The sequence below is a fragment of the Eschrichtius robustus genome, chromosome 12 (assembly GCF_028021215.1).
Source record: "Eschrichtius robustus isolate mEscRob2 chromosome 12, mEscRob2.pri, whole genome shotgun sequence".
NCBI classification, from domain to species: Eukaryota; Metazoa; Chordata; class Mammalia; order Artiodactyla; family Eschrichtiidae; genus Eschrichtius; species Eschrichtius robustus.
The window spans coordinates 39,317,541-39,337,112 of record NC_090835.1 but is presented as its reverse complement, the minus strand read 5'-3'; the positions used below and the strand labels follow the sequence as shown (position 1 = coordinate 39,337,112).

Sequence of the window (19,572 nt, the reverse complement as noted above, 5' to 3'; positions counted from 1 at the left end):
CAACCACCAAGACCTACCACCTGAAACCAGCAGGGGTGCAAGGGGAGTGGGGAGCAGGAGGGCACTGACCAGGGCTGGGACAAGGGAGGGGCTGGGGGCATCCAGGAGGACGGATCCTCGTGCAGCAAGAGGTCTTCACTTTCCCCACCTTCACACAGGGCCAGGCTCAGCAGAAAGGCCAGTGTGAGCAATTGTTTTTATTTTTCTATTTTATTTTTACTTTTTAATAAATTTATTTATTTATTTATTGGCTGCGTTGGGTCTTCGTTGCTGCGTGTGGGCTTTCTCTAGTTGCGGCGAGCGGGGGCTACTCTTTGTTGCGGTGCGCGTGCTTCTCTTGTTGCGGAGCACCGGCTCGAGTGCGGGCTTCAGGAGTGGCATGCAGGCTCTGCAGTTGTGGCTCGCTGGCTCTGAGCACAGGCTCAGTAGTTGTGGCACACGGGCTTAGTTGCTCCGCGGCATGTGGGATCTTCCTGGACCAGGGATTGAATCCGTGTCCCCTGCATTGGCAGGTGGATTCTTAACCACTGTGCCACCAGGGAAGTCCCAGCAATTGTTTTTAAATAAAGATTTCTATCAAGTCACTCCACAGACTTACAGAGTTTGGGACAGGAAAGAACTTCCAGCTTCTCACATTACAGATGAGGTCAGGTAGGAAGGGGAGGCAAGGTGAGAGCAAATCCCCAGTCCTGGCCCTCTGACCATAGCTAGTGTGTCCTCAATGGAGGAAAGACAGTGTTCCCAGGGCTGGAAGGGACAGACTCAGGCACAGTGTGCACAATGAACAAGGGCCAGGAGGTCTGAGGCATCCAGATATAATCACATGTGTGCTGGCCGATAAGACCTACCCCACAAAAGTGGCTACAAGGTTGAAACTTAACTCCAAAGGACTATGAACTGCCCCCAATAGGCTGAGTGCCACTAAACACCTCGCCTTACGTTTTCCGCAGCAATGCCAGACAGCCTGGAGAGAGCCTCACACAGGTCAGACACGGCCCCCATCAGCGGCACAATCACACGGTACTGCAAAGGAGAGATGGGAGGGCTGACAAGGGTGCTCTGGAAAGGGTGGGATGAGTCAGGAGGAGCAGGCATCATGGAGGGCAGAGGTGCTCCTCCAGAAACAGTGTGTGGTGAGGTCAGGGCCCAGATGAGTGGCCAGCAGAGCAAATAGGCAAGTCTTCTGCATCAACACCCGCCTCTCTATTCAGGTAGCACCACAGAAGCTGGACCATCTCTTTCCCTCCTACACATTGCTTTATTTTTTTCTTAACTTTTTAGAGCCATTCACTACTTCCTTTAAAGAAATGTTACAATTATACAAACTGCCAACTAGTCCTTGTCATAAAGCCAGAAGAAGCATGCAGTGAGCCATCAGCAGGGCTGGACACTAAGACCGGCCTGTTACACCTTTCATTTGGCCTTTTGTTCTGGCCAGGCTCTCCTAGCTGATTTAGGGGTGAACATAACCAAAGGAAGTACTGTTTCTAGTCCCCTAACATTCAGATTCAAGGATCTCTTAGCAGATCAGCCAGGTTCCTTTAGTCAAATGAATGGAACATAGGGGAAAAGGTGACAGAGAAGCCCAGAGAACCTTCACAATATGCCTGAATGACATGGGATTACACAAAGGTCTGAGGGAGGACAAGGGCACACACTCAAGCCAAGTGCCAAGGGGTTTCAGAGGCAGCTGATGGAGCTGCTGCTGCAACAGATGGAAGCAGCCCCACTCTGGGTCTGGAGGCCACTCACAACAAGGGGTACCATGAGGGTGACGATTTCTCTTACCTGGGTCGGTCTGGAGCGAGGGTCAGCGGGAACCAGGAAGATCTCCATAACTCGATCTTTCTTCAAGGGCAGTGGGAGAGTTAAATAGCAAAATGGGTCAAAGGTCACAGAAACCTTAGCACATTCTGGGCAAACCAAGGTAGATTTGAAGAGGCCATGGAACGTGTCCACAATCACAGAGTCATTCCTCAACCTATGATTCTCCCAGGCTTCCTTTGCCACCACCTGGAAGAAAGCAAAGGGGATAAGTAAGACATTCTCAACACCCCCCAGTTCTTAGCCTCTGCATCCAGAATGATTCACAGCAAAATCTGAAACAGACTGTGAGGCAGTCTGTGCAGCCAAGAACTTGGTCCAGGCCAGTGAGGGCCAGGACTGCTCTTAGCATACCAAACTCATTCCACATGCCAGCTCCATGCCCAATCCTACATTTAACCAAGTGCTGATGCAGGATCTATGGGACAGAGACGAACTGAGAGCACTGTGGACACATGGACCTGACCGGGGAAGGACTGCCTCCTATAGGGCTTCCAATGAGCCAAAGTCCCTTCAGTGAGCTTTTAATTTATGCTATAGTTCAGCTAGCTCATGGTTTTTCCTTTAAGATGTGAATGCTACTTTGAAGTATTCATATTGATCATCCCAATGTGATAGGTGGCTTAAATACTAAATTCCTTCTTCATAGATCTGAAAATCAAGGCAAAAAAATTTAAGTGCCCTAATAATATTAATAACAAACTATTTTAATCATCACAGATGGATTTTAATGGATTTTAATAATCCCAAGGGCCCACACTACAGGCACTTTACAGTTTTCAGGGTACCCTAGTCTCTGGTTCACCAATGTAATTATACTAAACAAACTGACTCTAACTTGAAGAAGCCCAAGAGGGAGCATCAGGGGTAACTAGAGTTAGCCCCTTTGTAACGTGCAATACATTTCCATATTAGACCTCACATCCACGTCACAAACAACAGTGAGAGGCAACCAGAGCCCTGGCACCAATACTCCAAGACCAGAAGAATGCCCTTGCACCTCCCAGTAGGAGGCAGCTTCTTTGGAATACTTTTCTTCAAAAGTCTTCAATATCATACCGCATCTGGCCGCCCATTGGCATCCTTCAGCTCCAGGTACGGTTTTTTCTTCACTCGGTTCAGATCTTCGTGCAATCCGTCTAGAAGAAAGGCTAACAGCTCCTGAGAGTCTTGTTGTTGGTAGCCAGAAAACTGAGGGGCAAAACGTCCCACCTGAGTCTACAACAAAAGCAACCACATCAGAAGGCATAAGTTATAAAGAACCAGTGAAGTCAGATAGGAAATTGTCATCAAAAATAACTTTGGGCTTCCCTGGTGGCACAGTGGTTAAGAATCCGCCTGCCAATGCAGGAGACAGGGGTTTGAGCCCTGGTCCGGGAAGATCCCACATGCCGCGGAGCAACTAAGCCTGTGCGCCACAACTACTGAGCCTGCGCTCTGGAGCCCGCGAGCCACAACTACTGAGCCCATGTGCCACAGCTACTGAAGCCCGTGCGCCTAGAGCCCATGCTCTGCAACAAGAGAAGCCACAGCAATAAGCCCGCGCACCACAACGAAGAGTAGCTCCCGCTCGCCACAACTAGAGAAAGCCCGCATGCAGCAACGAAGACCTGACACAGCCAAAAATAAATAAAATAAATAAATAAATTTATTTTTAAAATAAATAAATAAATAACTTTGCAGTCTGCTGGTACCGTAAGGGAGAACACCCTTGCTCCAGTAGCCTGATTAACTCCTCAAGGGCCTAAAGGTCAGCAGTTCCTACCAGAGAGAAGAGGGCTAAGATCTAAAATCCAGGACAACTACAGACTTGGAACTTGGGCCACTACCCTAAGAGAGGAGTAAAGAGTGACTCCCTCAGTAGCCACATCTCCTAAGTACAGACACGAATCCCTCTCCAACCACCTTCTTTGGTTCAGAGTCTCCCTAAGAAGTTTACAAATGGTACCTGCATCAGCCAGAGGAATCCTCTTAGCCCTAAATAAGAGCACTGTACATAAGAGCCCTCCCAGCCCTAAATAAGTGTCTGCCTTGTATTGCTCTACACTACTGATCCTCAGAGTGCAGTGCCCAACTAGTGGCATTAGCATCATCTGAGAGCTTGACAGAAATGCACCTTCTCAGGCCCCACCCCAGACCTTCAGAAACAGAAACTCTGGGAATAGTAATTTGCATATATTTCCCAGGGATTAATGTGACCATGGGAATGAAAAGAATTTGTTTTCAATTTCAGTAAACAATCTAAGATTTTAATTTTCTCACTGAGCTTAGGTGCTATATTTTTTTTCCTCTGTGAATCAGATGCTTCATGAAGGTTCCTTGAACCAAACAGGATTTCCAGATTTCAACACATGGAGGCAAGGCACTTCCCCCTCAGCAGCGAAAAACATTCAGGGCAATGGAAGGTTGAGGTGCTCCAAGTGCCCAATGCAGTTCACCCATCTTCCCATCTTCCTAGCTGAGGGACCCAAGTGAGAACTGCCCCTCATACCAACATCCGACAATGTCAGCCCAATTCCTAACTTAGGGGACCCAACTCAAACCACAGTTGGTATACGTTCCAGTCTCAGAGAACCTGGGAGCACCCTTCAGATGATACTGGAAATTAGACTGAATTTTTATGGTCTGCTTAGGGTGTCAACCATTTAAAGAATGCCACTGTAGGGACTTCCCTGATGGTCCAGTGGTTAAGACTTCACCTTCCAATGTAGGGGGTGTGGGTTCGATCCTGGTCAGGGAGCTAAGATCCCACATGCCTCGCAGCCAAAAAACCAAAACATAAAACAGAAGCAATATTGTAACAAATTCAGTAGACTTTAAACATGGTCCACATCAAAAACACTTAAAAAAAGAAAGAAAAAAAAAGAATGCCGCTGTAGAATACAGCATTCTGAACAAGCAGCTTACAATACAAATGATTATCTGAAGTATCCTCGGCCCAGAGGTGGGGGCTGAGTCACTTAAGTGTGTGCTAAATGACTGAACAGAAAAGAAGGATCTGATCATGTAGTGCTTTTAGCCTCAGAGCCCATCTTAATCCCAAAATGCAGTAAAGGAATGCTTCATTACAACACGAAACCACTCTCCCTAAAATAGGAAAAAGGAAGTATATACGTCAACCTACTTTGAACATGCGAGGTGCCACATGAGCATCCCTTCCAGACCACATCTGCTTAATGAGCTCTGCATAGGCCTCTGCAATTTCCCCTTTCATTCCCAGAGGGTTGTCCCTGTTGATTTCAGCCTCATACTCATCTTTGAGAAAGTAGTCGGTCAGTGGTGCAGTGTTGCTTAAGCACTGAAAGAGAACACGATCACAGCTTACACCGCTTCTGGAGAGCACACAGAGACACAAGATAAACCCAGTTCTAAACGACCAGTGAGGGTCACGCCAACAAAATGAAGTGCTCAGCAGATTCTCTGAAGGGCTCATAACAGTAAGGCACATCCTCCCAGAGGCTGGTGGCCACACTGTGACTAGCCTCCCAGGGACACTGTTTTGGAAGGAGCTCACACTTACTGCCTAAGAACTGTTTCTGAGACAAGCTCTCTGAGGGCAAAAGCTGTATATCCCAAATGCCTGACACACAGTAATTTTCTATTCAGTGGAAGATAATAATTTTAAGATGATATTTTTTTTTTATTGGAAGTGACTGAGACATTCCACTATTTCATGAGAAGGCAAAATATAAGTAAGCTGAAGGCAAAATGTTTTACTAGAGCCAAAACACTATGGGTGGGAAAATCAGGATAATTAGAGAAAACAATAAATAATACCGTACCTGTGTATATTAATTTTAACTCCTTAAATTAAAAAATGAAAGTGGGTATTGGATTTTACCAAATGAGTTTTCCTACATCTATAGAGATGATCACATGGTTTTCTCCTTCATTCTGTTACTATGTTAAAAGACTGATTAATTTTTCAAGTGTTAAACCAACCTGGTTTTCCTAGCACAAACCACATCTACTTGTTATGTGTTACCACTTTTATTTAGATATCATTGATTTTGATTTGCTAAAATTTTATCTACATTATTTGTGTCTATAGTTATGAGATACAATAGTCTAAAATTTTTCTTTTTAGAAATTCCTTGTCATATTTTGGTATCAGAGTATCCTGCCTTGTAAAATGATTTGGGGTGCTGAAAGAAGATAGGCATGACTGGTATTTCTGCCTTAAATCTTTGAATACATTCACCAATTCACAAGAATTTTCTCTTTAACCACTGGGCAACCAATCAGTCATGCCATATAATAAAGCCCCAATAAAAATTCTGGACACCAAAACTCAAGTGAGTTTTCATACCTGGCAATGTTCCATGCCTACTGTTACACATCAATGCCAGGAAAGTAAAGCATCCTGACTCCACAGGAAGAGGGCAACAGAAGCTCTGCACTGAGAACCCTCCTAGACTCTGCCCTACTCCCTTCTTAACCTTGCCTAATTTTAAATCTGTATCCTTTCCCTATAACATACCATAACTGTGAGTATAATTACTTTTAAGTGAGTCTACAAGTCTTTCTAGCAAATTAACAAAACTGAGGGTGGTCTTAGGGAGCCCCAAACTTGCAGCTGGCGTCAGAAGTGAAGGCAGTATTAAGGACTGTGCCCTCCTAACTTTGTAGTTGGACCCTAACTCCAGCCCATGCCCAAAACAGTACCATCACATAGTATGTGCCCAAAAAACATTTGATGGATGAATAAATGAGGTTTCAAAGGGAGGATTTTAGGATTTTCTCCAAGCAGGGGCATGAGGTGAGACAGCTCGCTGGTGAAAAGATGGTCAACTTCAAGCAGGAATAATTTGGCTTAGTACCAGCTACTGTGAGTTCTCATCCCATTAGAGACCAACCAGGCAAGTATTCCAGTACTTTCTGAGATCATTCCCTAATGGTCAACAAAATTCAACATACTTTTACTGTAAAACCAAACCTAGAACTGATTAAGAAGACATTTTGAGGCCAGGAACACTGAGGAGGCCATTCTGTACTACCCAGTGGGACGTGCCTTGGCAGGGATCCCTGAAGTACTAACAAAGGGTCGTTAGGGATCCCTGGGAGAGGATCCTCCCAACACCTTAGAGGCCGCTCCCACCTGAGCCTCAAGTACTGTGAAGACACAGTGTTATTGAGATGGCAGCTCTGCCCCCTACCTGCAAGGCGGAGTTCATGAAGCAGGTGTTCCCCAGGTTTCCAAGTCCACAGAGCCCAGGTTGTACATGAGTTGATGGGGACTCCTGACAATTATACGAAGCAGAGAAGCCAGATCCACTGGAAAACATAACCCACATCAGCAATAAAAGTGAGCGCTGCTCACATGCCCTCAGGATGCCTTTTAGGGCTCCGCCGGGGCCTCTAGAATTCTCACTTGATAATAACCCCGTGATACAAGGTCTCTTTACTCCCCTCCCCAGCCCTCCAGCTCCCCCAACCCCCTGCCTTGATTTGACATGATAACGGGTGGTGAGCACATCCTTAAGGGGAGAAATGCTGTTTTGAATCCTTTGCTCTCAGGCTTTGGCAAATGCTAATTTTGTATCCCTCCAGAAGGCTAACTGCCAGGTGACTTCGGGGAAGAACACTGGTTACCAAGATCAAAGCTTGCACCTGCCACCACCCACCAGGCCACACTCAGTCTTGACTGTGCCTGAGTGTGCATGCACTCTCTCTCTCGCCTGACCTTCCTCTTCCACCCTGTCCGTGCTATATGGCAGGTGCTCCTGAAACACTCGGAGAAAGGATCACAGCTATGCAGAGGGGAAACAGGCAGGGTCCTCCCACAGCCAACAATCATCCCCACATAGCTATTCTGCCAGACAGCCAGCCCATTCCTTCACAGACAAATGCAGTGACCCCCATGACCACCAACTGACTTAGGCTGTAGGGAAAACACCAGCTCGCAGGAAGAAAAGCAATGTACATCAGAACTAGGAGGCACAATTTACTGTGGGTATGAAATGGAGCAAGAAACCACATGCAGCATGTTCCCATGGGGAGCCCTAATCCCACTATGCTTAGTGTAGCAGCAGAGGAGCTGTCCAGGTACGGCCTGGGAAAGGACTCAGAGGGAAGGGAAGCAAAGTGAAAGGACCTGCTCTTACCCCCTGCTGATACCGGAACTGTGCATCCCAGAGGTGTTAGTGCTATCACCATTTGAAATGGGAGAGGCAGATACTGAGGAATAGGGACTTGCTGATGATGTTGGAGAGGTAGTAAAATTTCTGCTAGGCGCAGTGCTTGATCTGGGAGAGAGAAGCAGAAACAATGCTACTGACATTTTGCAAAAAGCAAGCCCTATTTAATGCCTTAGGTCTCTTCTCAAGAAATAAATGTTCTCCATACTCAGTTATTTAAAATTAATTGCAAAAAGCCCATTTTCATGCTAATTCAAGACAAATTTTATTTAGGTGAGAGTAAAGAAATTAATTGATCTTCCTGTCTCATTCATCCACATGGTCATATACTGAATCTTTCAGTATATGAAATGTTTTATATATGTTTTAGTGTATGTTTTATCTTTCAGGATAAAACACAAGGTTGATCTTCAGGGCATCCTAGTTTGATTTACAAATGATAAGGTTCCCTAAATTTTAAGAGTTACCAGTGAAAGACAAAGAAAAATGGTAATAAGAGATGAATTTCCCCCGAAGTACTTGACCCAGATTAAACAGGTGGCTATTAAGTATAACAATAGGAAAATGGCAATTTAGTTTCACTGTGCTATTTGAGGAAATTCCTTTTGTTTCCTTAAATTTACCAAATGTGAATAACCTCTGTTTCAAACTCATGTTTCAATATTTTTCATAGCATCTTATTTTAGATTTATTCCTACTTTCAGATTAATTAATTCAAGGGCTAATTGCCCCAAATCTTAAATTGATATCAAACGGGACTTCCCTGTCGGTCCAGTGGTTAAGACCCCGCGCTTCCACTGCAGGGGGCACGGGTTTGATCCCTGGTTGGGGAACTAAGATCCCACATGCCGCATGGTGCGGCTCCCCTCCAAAAAAAACTGATATCAATTTTATCATATTTTCTACTAAAATTCATATAGGAGCTGTCTGCATTGTTTCAAGTATGTACAACTGTGATTTTCCTTCTAGATTTGGGGTTATTTTTAGAAAAGAGAAAATAATTAAGATGCATTGTCCCTGCAGAGTGCCCAACCTCATGTGATCTGATGTCAACCAGGGTTCCCCTTGAGAAGACAGTGGGATGTGGCAACAAACATGAGTGATCCTGTACCCACACTGTAGGCAGATGTCAGGGAACTATCCAGGGGCCTAAATGGGCGTCAGGAACTGAGTTCTCCTTCACATTCTGCGGTCACAGCAAGGGAGGGGGAAAGAGGGCTCCCCAGCCTCTCACCCACCCATAAGGAAACGCACCTTCTCTAATCCTGAAGAGCATCTGCTTCACTGAGCCTCATCTCAGCTGCAAAGGAGTCCAAGAACTCAGGCAGCTCCTTAAGTAAGGCTTGTCAGAGCCAAGGGCACTCTCTTCTGCTACACAGGTGACTTAAGCATACACTTGAGGCCTGTCTACTGTGATGCCGGTATGCCCAGCCTCCTATGCAGGCAGGAAAGTCACTACCCAAGACTGGTCTGATATGGCAGACTCAGTTATCTCAGGTCTGGAGATACTACAAGATAGCGAAATTCAATTTCTGACATACAGTACCTCAAGGCACATGGCTTAACACTCCCTTTTTTAGTAACTGTTCACTGGTAACTTATTTTATTCCCTGAACTTAAAAGGGCAAAAATCCATATAAAGCCACTACACATATCCAAGACCTATCAACTTAAACAGACAACATTCTGGTTGAAATGAAAGAAAACAGGGAATTCCCTGTGGTCCAGTGGTTAGGACTCTGCACCTTCACTGCCAAGGGCGTGGGTTTGATCCCTGGTCAGCAAATTGGGATCCTGCAGGCCACACGGAGTGGCCAAAAAAATAAATTTAAAAAAACAAAAAAAAGAAAAAAGAAAAATTTTATTTGACATTCGTTTAAAATGTTCTAGAAAATACTGCCAGTAGTTTTCAGAGTAAATTCGGTCAAAAAGAAATCCAACAGTGATTACATAAGGATATTTTTTATATGCTTGAAAACTTATATAATACAAAGTTTTTGTTTGTTTTTTTACTCTACCTTTGACAGACAAATCAAAAAGCAAGACCTCTGTACAGAAGTGACTTGTAACTGAGAAACGCTTGGGCACTTGTCACTTGTCACCAGGCAACTTCACAGCACACCCTAGGGCACTGCAAGCCGGGAAGTAGGCAACGGTAGGAAACGCCTGACGTGAAGCAAGACCTCACTCTCAAATGTGACCGAGTCTCATGCAACAAACTTTCTGAAAACAGAGGTTACATCTCCAAATAAGGATCCCTCTGCTCCTAAAAGATACTCTGGTTAAGCCTCTGGTCTCCTGGCACCTTTCTACTGAGATATTTCCTGATCCTAGGCATGTCCAGTCATTATCATCACAACGAAAACATGCCCTGACCTATGGCTGAGTCTCTGTAACATATTCATGCCTGCCCTCCTTGCTCCATTGCTCTCTGCTTGCCTCTCAGATGTTCTCCAGGCCAAATGCCACTCTGAGGATGAGTCCACTCTTTAAGCCCACCCTCTGACCTCAGGTATTCAGAGGCCAGCATCTGGCATTATCATTAGGACAACAATCAACTCTTAGCCAGAATTCTCACTGCCTTCACAACATCCTAAGCTGTGATCTCCCCGTCCACCAACAATGTTAACCCTCATATGCATGCAACTCAAATCTCTATTTCAGGAACACTGGCTTCTTCCAGCTCTGGGCAAGCAGCCTTTAAAGGGGACCGTGGTGCAGAGCTAACCAGGCCTTATAGACATAAGGCAAGTAAAGTTAGAGAGAATTAAAGAGTTAGAGAGGGGCTTCCCTGGTGGCTCAGTGGTTGAGAATCTGCCTGCCAATGCAGGGGACAAGGGTTTGACCCCTGGTCCAGGAAGATCTCACATGCCGTGGAGCAACTAAGCCTGTGCGCCACAACTACTGAGCCTGCACTCTAGAGCTCACGTGCCACGACTACTGAAGCCCACATGCCTAGAGCCCGTGCTCCACAACAAGAGAAGCCACCGCAATGAGAAGCCGGTGCACTACAACAAAGAGTAGCCCCTGCACCGCAACAAAGAGTAGCCCCCGCTCACCGCAACTAGAGAAAGCCCGTGAGCAACAACGAAGACCCAACGAAGCCAAAATTAAATAAATAAAGTTATAAAAAAAAAAATAAATAAAGAGTTCGAGAAACAGAAAAAATGAGGCCAGATCTATAGAGAACCTTGGAAGCACTAACACAGAGGCTGGAGCAATCCACAGGAAGGAAAAAACCATCTGAAAATGCTCAGAGTTTACCAGGTGGCTCTCACTAGTGAATAAAGGAGCTGAATGAAAACAATTTCATTATGTTGTCCTCCTGCCAGGATATATGTAAAATTGATTCTACAAGTGGGTTAAAAAAAAAAAAGGATTAAGCCAATCGTTGTCTTTCCCTGGATGACATACTCACTTGATGTACTTTCCCATTCCCTCAATTTTATCGTGTGTCGTCTTTGACAGACAACGTACTACTGAACAGGGCTGGTTTAAAAAACAGAAAGTCTGATTTGAGAGCTTGTCTTTTTAATGAGTTGAACCCATCTACAGTTATTCTAATTACTGTTATAGCTGGACTTAATTCAATCTCCCTTATTTTCTAATAACCATACTTTTCAGTTGTTTTTTCCCTTCTTTCTTGCCTTCCACCTGAGTTTCCCTTTTTTATTTTATTTATTTATTTTATTTTTAATTTTTTTATTTACTTGCTTTTATTTTTGGCTGTGTTGGGTCTTTGTTGCAGCGCGGAAGGAAAACCACATTCACAGATAGACAAAATGAAAAGCCAGAGGACTTTGTACCAGATGAAGGAACAAGATAAAACCATAGAAAAACAACTAAATGAAGTGGAGATAGGCAACCTTCCAGAAAAAGAATTCAGAATACTGATAGTGAAGATGATCCAGAACCTCGGAAAAAGAACAGAGGCAAAGATCAAGAAGATGCAAGAAATGTTTATCAAAGACCTAGAAGGATTAAAGAACAAACAAACAGAAATGAACATTACAATAACTGAAATGAAAAATACACTAGAAGGAATCAACAGCGGAATAACTAAGGCAGAAGAACGGATAAGTGACCTAGAAGACAGAATGGTGGAATTCACTGCCACGTAACAGAATAAAGAAAAAAGAATGAAAAGAAATGAAGACAGCCTAAGAGACCTCTAGGAAAACATTAAATGCAACAACATTTGCATTATAGGGGTCCCAGAAGGAGAAGAGAGAGAGAAAGGACCAGAGAAAATATTTGAAGAGATTATAGTTGAAAACTTCCCTAACATGGGAAAGGAAATAGCCACCCAAGTCCAGGAAGCGCAGAGAGTCCCAGGCAGGATAAACCCAAGGAGAAACACGCCAAGACACATAGTAATCAAACTGACAAAAATTAAAGACAAAGAAAAATTACTGAAAGCAACAAGGGAAAAATGACAAATAACATACAAGGGAACTCCCATAAGGTTAACAGCTGATTTCTCAGCAGAAACTCTACAAGCCAGAAGGGAATGGCATGATATATTTAAAGCTATGAAAGGGAAGAACCTACAACCAAGATTAATCTACCTGGCAAGGATCTCATTCAGATTCGACGGAGAAATCAAAAGCTTTACAGACAAGCAAAAGCTAAGAGAATTCAGCACCACCAAACCAGCTCTACAACAAATGTTAAAGGAACTTCTCTAAGTGGGAAACACAAGAGAAGAAAAGGACCTACAAAAACAAGCCGATAACAATTAAGAAAATGGTAAGGGGCTTCCCTGGTGGCACAGTGGTTAAGAATCCACCTGCCAATGCAGGGGACACGGGTTCGAGCCCTGGTCCGGGAAGATCTCACAAGCTGTGGAGCACCTGGGCCCGTGTGCCACAACTACTGAGCCTGTGCTCTAGAGCCCGTGAGCCACAACTACTGAGCCCATGAGCCACAACTACTGAGCCTGCAAGCCACAACTATTGAGCCCACACACCTAGAGCCCATGCTTTGCAACGAAGAGTAGCCCCTGCTCGCTGCAACTAGAGAAAGCCTGTGCACTGCAACGAAGACCCAAAGTAGCCAAAAATAAATTAAATAAATAAATAAAATATCATTTAAAAAACAAAAGAAAGAAAATGGTAATAGGAACATACATATCGATAATTACCTTAAATGTGAATGGATTAAATGCTCCAGCCAAAAGACACAAGCTTGCTGAATGGATGCAAAAACAAGACCCATATATATGCTGTCTGCAAGAGACCCACTTCAGACCTAGGGACACATTCAGACTGAAAGCGAGGGGATGGAAAAAGATATTCCATGCAAATGGAAATCAAAAGAGAGCTGGAGTAGCAATACTCATATCAGATAAAACAGACTTTAAAATAAAGAATGTTACAAGAGACAAGGAAGGACACTACATAATGATCAAGGGATCAATCCAAGAGAAAGATATAACAATTATAAATATATATGCACCCAACATAGGAGCATTTCAATACATAAGGGAACTGCTAACAGCTATGAAAGACGAAATCGACAGTAACACAATAATAGTGGGGGACTTTAACACCTCACTTACACCAATGGACAGATCATCCAGACATAAAACTAATAAGGAAACACAAGCTTTAAATGACACAATAGACCAGATAGATTTAATTGATATTTATAGGACATTCCATCCCAAAACAGCAGATTACACTTTTTTTAAAAAATTTCTTGGGGCTTCCCTGGTGGCGCAGTGGTTGAGAATCTGCCTGCCAATACAGGGGACACGGGTTTGAGCCCTGGTCTGGGAAAATCCCACATGCCGCGGAGCAACTGGGCCCGTGAGCCACAACTACTGAGCCTGCGCTTCTGGAGCTTGTGCTCCGCAACAAGAGAGGCCGCGATAGTGAGAAGCCCGCGCACCGCGATGAAGAGTGGCCCCCACTTGCCACAACTAGAGAAAGCCCTCACACAGAAACGAAGACCCAACACAGCCAAAAATAAATAAATAAATAAAAATAACTCCAATCTCTTAAAAAAAAAAAAATTTCTTTAAGGCTAAGTTTTGGGGTTTTTAAAATAAATTTATTTATTTATTTATTTATTTATTTAGCTGTGTTGGGTCTTCATTGCTCTGCATGGGCTGTCTCTAGTTGTGGCGAGCGGGGGCTTCTCATGTTGCAGAGCACGGGCTCCAGGCACACAGGCTTCAGTAGTTGTGGCACATGGGCTCAGTAGCTGTGGCTCGCAAGCTCTAGAGCGCAGCTCAATACCTGTGGTACACAGGTTTAGTTTCTCCGCAGCATGTGGGATCTACCCAGACCAGAGCTCGAACCTGTGTCCCCTGCATTGGCAGGCGGATTCTTAACCACTGCACCACCAGGGAAGTCCTACACTTTCTTCTCAAGTGTGCATAGAACATTCTCCAGGATATATCATATATTGGGTCACAAATCAAGCCTCGGTAAATTTAAGAAAATTGAAATCATATCTTTTCCGACCACACCGCTATGAGCTTAGAAACAAATTACGGGGAAAAAAACGTAAAAAACGCAAAGACATGGAGGCTAAACAATACATTACTAAATAACCAAGAGATCACTGAAGAAATCAAAGAGGAAATCAAAAAATACCTAGAGACAAATGACAATGAAAACACGATGATCCAAAACCTATGGGATGCAGCAAAAGCAGTTCTAAGAGGGAAGTTTATAGCAATACAATCCTACCTCAAGAAACAAGAAAAATCTCAAATAAACAATCTAACCTTACACCTAAAGGAACAAGAGAAAGAAGAACAAACAAAACCCAAAGTTAGTAGAAGGAAAGAAATCATAAAGATCAGAGCAGAAATAAATGAAACAGAAACAAAGAAAACAATAGCAAAGATCAATAAAATTAAAAGCTGGTTCTTTGAGAACATAAACAAAACTGATAAACCTTTAGCCAGACTCATTAAGAAAAAGAGGGAGAGGACTCAAATCAATAAAATTAAAAATGAAAAAGGAGAAGTTACAACGGACACTGCAGAAATACAAAGCATCCTAAGAGACTACTACAAGCAACTCTATGCCAATAAAATGGACAACCTGAAAGAAATGGACAAATTCTTAGAAAGGTATAGCCTTCCAAGACTGAACCAGGAAGAAATAGAAAATGTGAACAGACCAATCACAAGTAATGATACTGAAAATGAAATTCCAAGACTGAACCAGGAAGAAATAGAAAATATGAACAGACCAATCACAAGTAATGAAATTGAAACTGTGATTAAAAATCTTCCAACAAACAAAAGTCCAGGACCAGATGGCTTCACAGGTGAATTCTATCAAACATTTAAAGAAGAGCTAACACCCATCCTTCTCAAACTTCCAAAAAATTGCAGAGGAAGCAACACTCTCAAACCCATTCTATGAGGTCACCAAAACCAGACAAAGATACTACAAAAAAAGAAAATTACAGACCAATATCACTGATGAATATAGATGCAAAAATCCTCAACAAAACATTAGCAACCAGAATCCAACAACACAATAAAAGGATCATACACCATGATCAAGTAGGATTTATCCCAGGGATGCAAGGATTCTTCAATATACGCAAATCAATCGATGTGATACACCATATTAACAAATTGAAGAATAAAAACCATATAATCATCTCAATAGATGCAGAAAAAGCTTTTGACAAAATTCAACAACTATTGATGATAAAAACTCTCCAAAAAGTGGGCACAGAGGGAACCTACCTCAACATCATAAAGCCCATATACGACAAACCCACAGCAAACATCATTCTCAATGGTGAAAAACTGAAAGCATTTCCTCTAAGATCAGGAACGAGACAAGGATGTCCACTCTCGCCACTATTATTCAACACAGTTTTGGAAGTCCTAGCCATGGCAATCAGAGAAAACAAAGAAATAAAAGGAATACAAACTGGAAAAGAAGAAGTAAAACTGTCACTGTTTGCAGATGACATGATACTATACACAGAGAATTCTAAAGATGCCACCAGAAAACTACTAGATCTAATCAATGAATTTGGTAAAGTTGCAGGATACAAAATTAATGCACAGAAATCTCTTGCATTCCTATACACTAACAACGAAAGGTCAGAAAGAGAAATTAAGGAAACAATCCCATTCACCATTGCAACAAAAAGAATAAAATACCTAGGAATAAACCTACCTAAGGAGGTAAAAGACCTGTACTCAGAAAACTAGAAGACACTGATGAAAGAAGTCAAAGATGACACAAACAGATGGAGAGATATACCATGTTCTTGGACTGGAAGAATCAATATTGTGAAAATGACTATACTACCCAAAGCAATCTACAAATTCAATGCGATCCCTATCAAATTACCAGTGGCATTTTTTACAGAACTAGAACAAAAAAATCTTAAAATTTGTATGGAGACACAAAAGACCCCGAATAGCCAAAGCAGTCTTGAGGGAAAAAAAAGGAGCTGAAGGATCAGACTTCCTGACTTCAGACGATACTACAAAGCTACGGTAATCAAGACAATATGGTACTGGTCCAAAAACAGAAATATAGATCAATGGAACAGCATACAAAGCCCAGAGATAAACCCACGCACCTATGGTCAACTAATCTATGACAAAGTAGGCAAGGATATACAATGGAGAAAAGACAGTCTCTTCAATAAGTGGTGCTGGGAAAACTGGACAGCTACATGTAAAAGAATGAAATTAGAACACTCCCTAACACCATACGCAAAAATAAACTCAAAATGGATTAGAGACCTAAATGTAAGACCGGACACTATAAAACTCTTAGAGGAAAACATAGGAAGAACATTCTTTGACATAAATCACAGCAAGATCTTTTTTGATCCACCTCCTAGAGTAATGGAAATAAAAACAAAAATAAACAAATGGGACCTAATGAAACTTCAAAGCTTTTGCAAAGCAAAGGAAACTACAAACAAGACGAAAAGACAACCCTCAGAATGGGAGAAAATATTTGCAAATGAATAGACCGACAAAGGATTAATCTCCAAAATACGTAAGTTCATGCAGCTCAATATTAAAAAAACAAACAACCCAATCCAAAAATGGTCAGAAGACCTAAACAGACATTTCTCCAAAGAAGACTTATAGATGGCCAAGAAGCACATGAAAAGCTGCTCAACATCACTAATTATTAGAGAAATGCAAATCAAAACTACAATGAGGTATCACCTCACACAAGTCAGAATGGGCATCATCAGAAAATCTACACAACAACAAATGCTGGAGAGGGTTTGGAGAAAAGGGAACCCTCTTGCTCTGTTGGTGGGAATGTAAATTGATACAGCCACTATGGAGAACAGCATGGAGGTTCTTTAAAAAACTAAAAATAGAATTACCATATGACCCAGCAATACCACTACTGGGCATATACCCAGAGAAAACCGTAATTTAAAAAGACAGATGCATGGGCTTCCCTGGTGGCGCAGTGGTTAAGAATCCACCTGCCAATGCAGGGGACACAGGTTCGAGCCCTGGTCCGGGAAGATTCCACATGCCGCGGAGCAACTAAGCCCATGCACCACAGCTACTGAGCCTGCGTTCTAGAGCCCACAAGACACAACTACTGAGCCTGAGTGCCACAACTACTGAAGCCCGCGCGCCTAGAGCCTGTGCTCTGCAACAAGAGCAGCCACCCAATGAGAAGCCCGCACACCGCAAGGAAGAGTAGCCTCTGCTCGCCACAACTAGAGAAAAGCCCGCGTGCAGCAACAAACACCCAATGCAGCCAAAAATAAAAATAAAAATAAAAATAAATAAGTAAGTAAGTAAGTAAGACACATGCACCCCAATGTTCACCGCAGCACTATTTACAATACCCAGGTCATGGAAGCAACCTAAATGCCCATCGACAGACGAATGGATAAAGACGACATGGTACATATATACAATGGAATATTACTCAGCCATAAAAAGGAACGAAATTGGGTCATTTATAGAGACGTGCATGGATCTAGAGACTGTCATACAGAGTGAAGTAAGTCAGAAAGAGAAAAACATATATCATATATTAACACACATATATGGAAACTAGAAAAATGGTATAGATGAACTGGTATGCAGGGCAGAAATAGACACACAGATGTAGAGAACAAACGTATGAACACCAAGGAGGGAAAGTGGCGGGGGTGGTGGTGGTGGGATGAATTGGGAGATTGGGATTGACATGTATACACTAATATGTATAAAATAGATAAACTAATAAGAACCTGCTATATAAAAAAATAAATTTAAAAATTTTTTTAAAAAAAGGAAAGGTTTTTTTTTTTTCCCTTTCACCTCCCAATGGTTATTCTTCCGTTCTTCTTTAGTTTACAAATCCCAAGTTTTAGTTAGAGCCCTTCCAACTGCTAAAAGACATTTCCCAGCCTCCTTTGAAGCCAGGTGTGGTCATATAATTGGCCAAAGAGATGTAAAGGCAGATTTTCTATGTGATTTCTGGGAAATCTCTTTAAAAGGAAGGGGCATGTCCTTCTTCCTGATTCCTCCTCAGCTACTTGAATGCAGGTATGATTGGTTCAGCTCCAGCGGTCATCATGGACCCTGAGTTGACCACCTTTAAAGTTGAAGCCTCGCACAGTAGAGCAACATGACAAAACAGCTGGATTTCTAATAACAGCAGCATTGAACTGCCCACCTCAGAAATTCTTTTTGGAAAGATATAACCGTGTACGTTGCTCGACATGCTAATTTTCAGGTCTTTCTTCATTGCCACCAAAGCTTTCCTAATCAATACAACATGTTACATAAAAGATGTAAATTTTACTTTTGTATTTCTGGTAGTTACTCCACTAACTTACTAGGATCTATAACTGTTTTTATTTTTCCCCATCAATTACTTCAACTTATTAACTACATTTCCCTGCAAAAGTAGTTCAGGACATTCTCATCTCTCTGTACTGCTTCCTGTCTCCTCACCTGTCTTCCATGTTGGGATTACCCAGTATTTACTTCTGGATTGTGTTACTGATAAAGGCTGCTTTCTTAAACTATTCTTCTTACTATTACTAAACTTTTTTTAAACTTTTTATTGAAGTATATTACATAGAGAAATATATACATTATGAGAGTACAAAAATCAAGACATTCCTGGGAATTGCCTGGTGGTCCAGTGGTTAGGACTTGGCGATTTCATAGCCACGGCCTGGGTTCAATCCCTGGTTGGGGAAATAAAATCCCAAAAGAGGCATGGCACAGCCAAAAAAAAGAATCAAGACATTCTCACCAAGCGAATACCCCTATATAACCAGTACCCTCAGACCAAAAAACAGGACAGCACCACCCCCCAGGTGTCTTCCTCATGCTCCCTTCAGTCATGATTCTTCCCTAAGCTAACCTCCATCATGACCTTGACACCCATAGATCAGTTTTGCCTGTTCTTAAGCTTTATATCAAGGGACTCAAACAGTATGCCACGTTTTGTGTCTGGCTTCTCTCATTCACATGGTTTATGAGACTCAATGTTGCTGTGGCTGGAGAGAATTCTATTGGGTGCATACACCACAATTTATCTATCCATTCTATCTTTGGTGGACATTTGGGTTAGCTCCAGTTTGTGACTATGACAATCTGTGCTGTTGTGAACATCTCTGAATGTATCTTTAAGTG

The 19,572-nt window shown here is 42.6% G+C and overlaps 1 protein-coding gene across 5 annotated transcripts in view; it reads right to left on the bottom strand.

Annotated features, from left to right (window-relative positions):
* USP4 (ubiquitin specific peptidase 4) overlaps positions 1–19,572 on the bottom strand; it is a 48,523-nt gene that overhangs the window by 15,878 nt on the left and 13,073 nt on the right. For 4 of the 5 annotated variants that reach the window (XR_011075594.1, XM_068556877.1, XM_068556879.1 and 1 more), the window contains 6 exons: positions 7,929–8,069; positions 6,981–7,098; positions 4,949–5,122; positions 2,884–3,042; positions 1,789–2,013; positions 940–1,023 (listed from right to left, as the gene is read on the bottom strand). Coding sequence is in view for 4 of the 5 variants with exons in the window: in XM_068556877.1 (XP_068412978.1) it covers positions 940–1,023; positions 1,789–2,013; positions 2,884–3,042; positions 4,949–5,122; positions 6,981–7,098; positions 7,929–8,069 (901 nt within the window). In the remaining variant the exon portion in view is untranslated. The remainder of the gene's footprint in view (positions 1–939; positions 1,024–1,788; positions 2,014–2,883; positions 3,043–4,948; positions 5,123–6,980; positions 7,099–7,928; positions 8,070–19,572) is intronic. The other variant, XM_068556878.1, reaches the window with a different exon arrangement.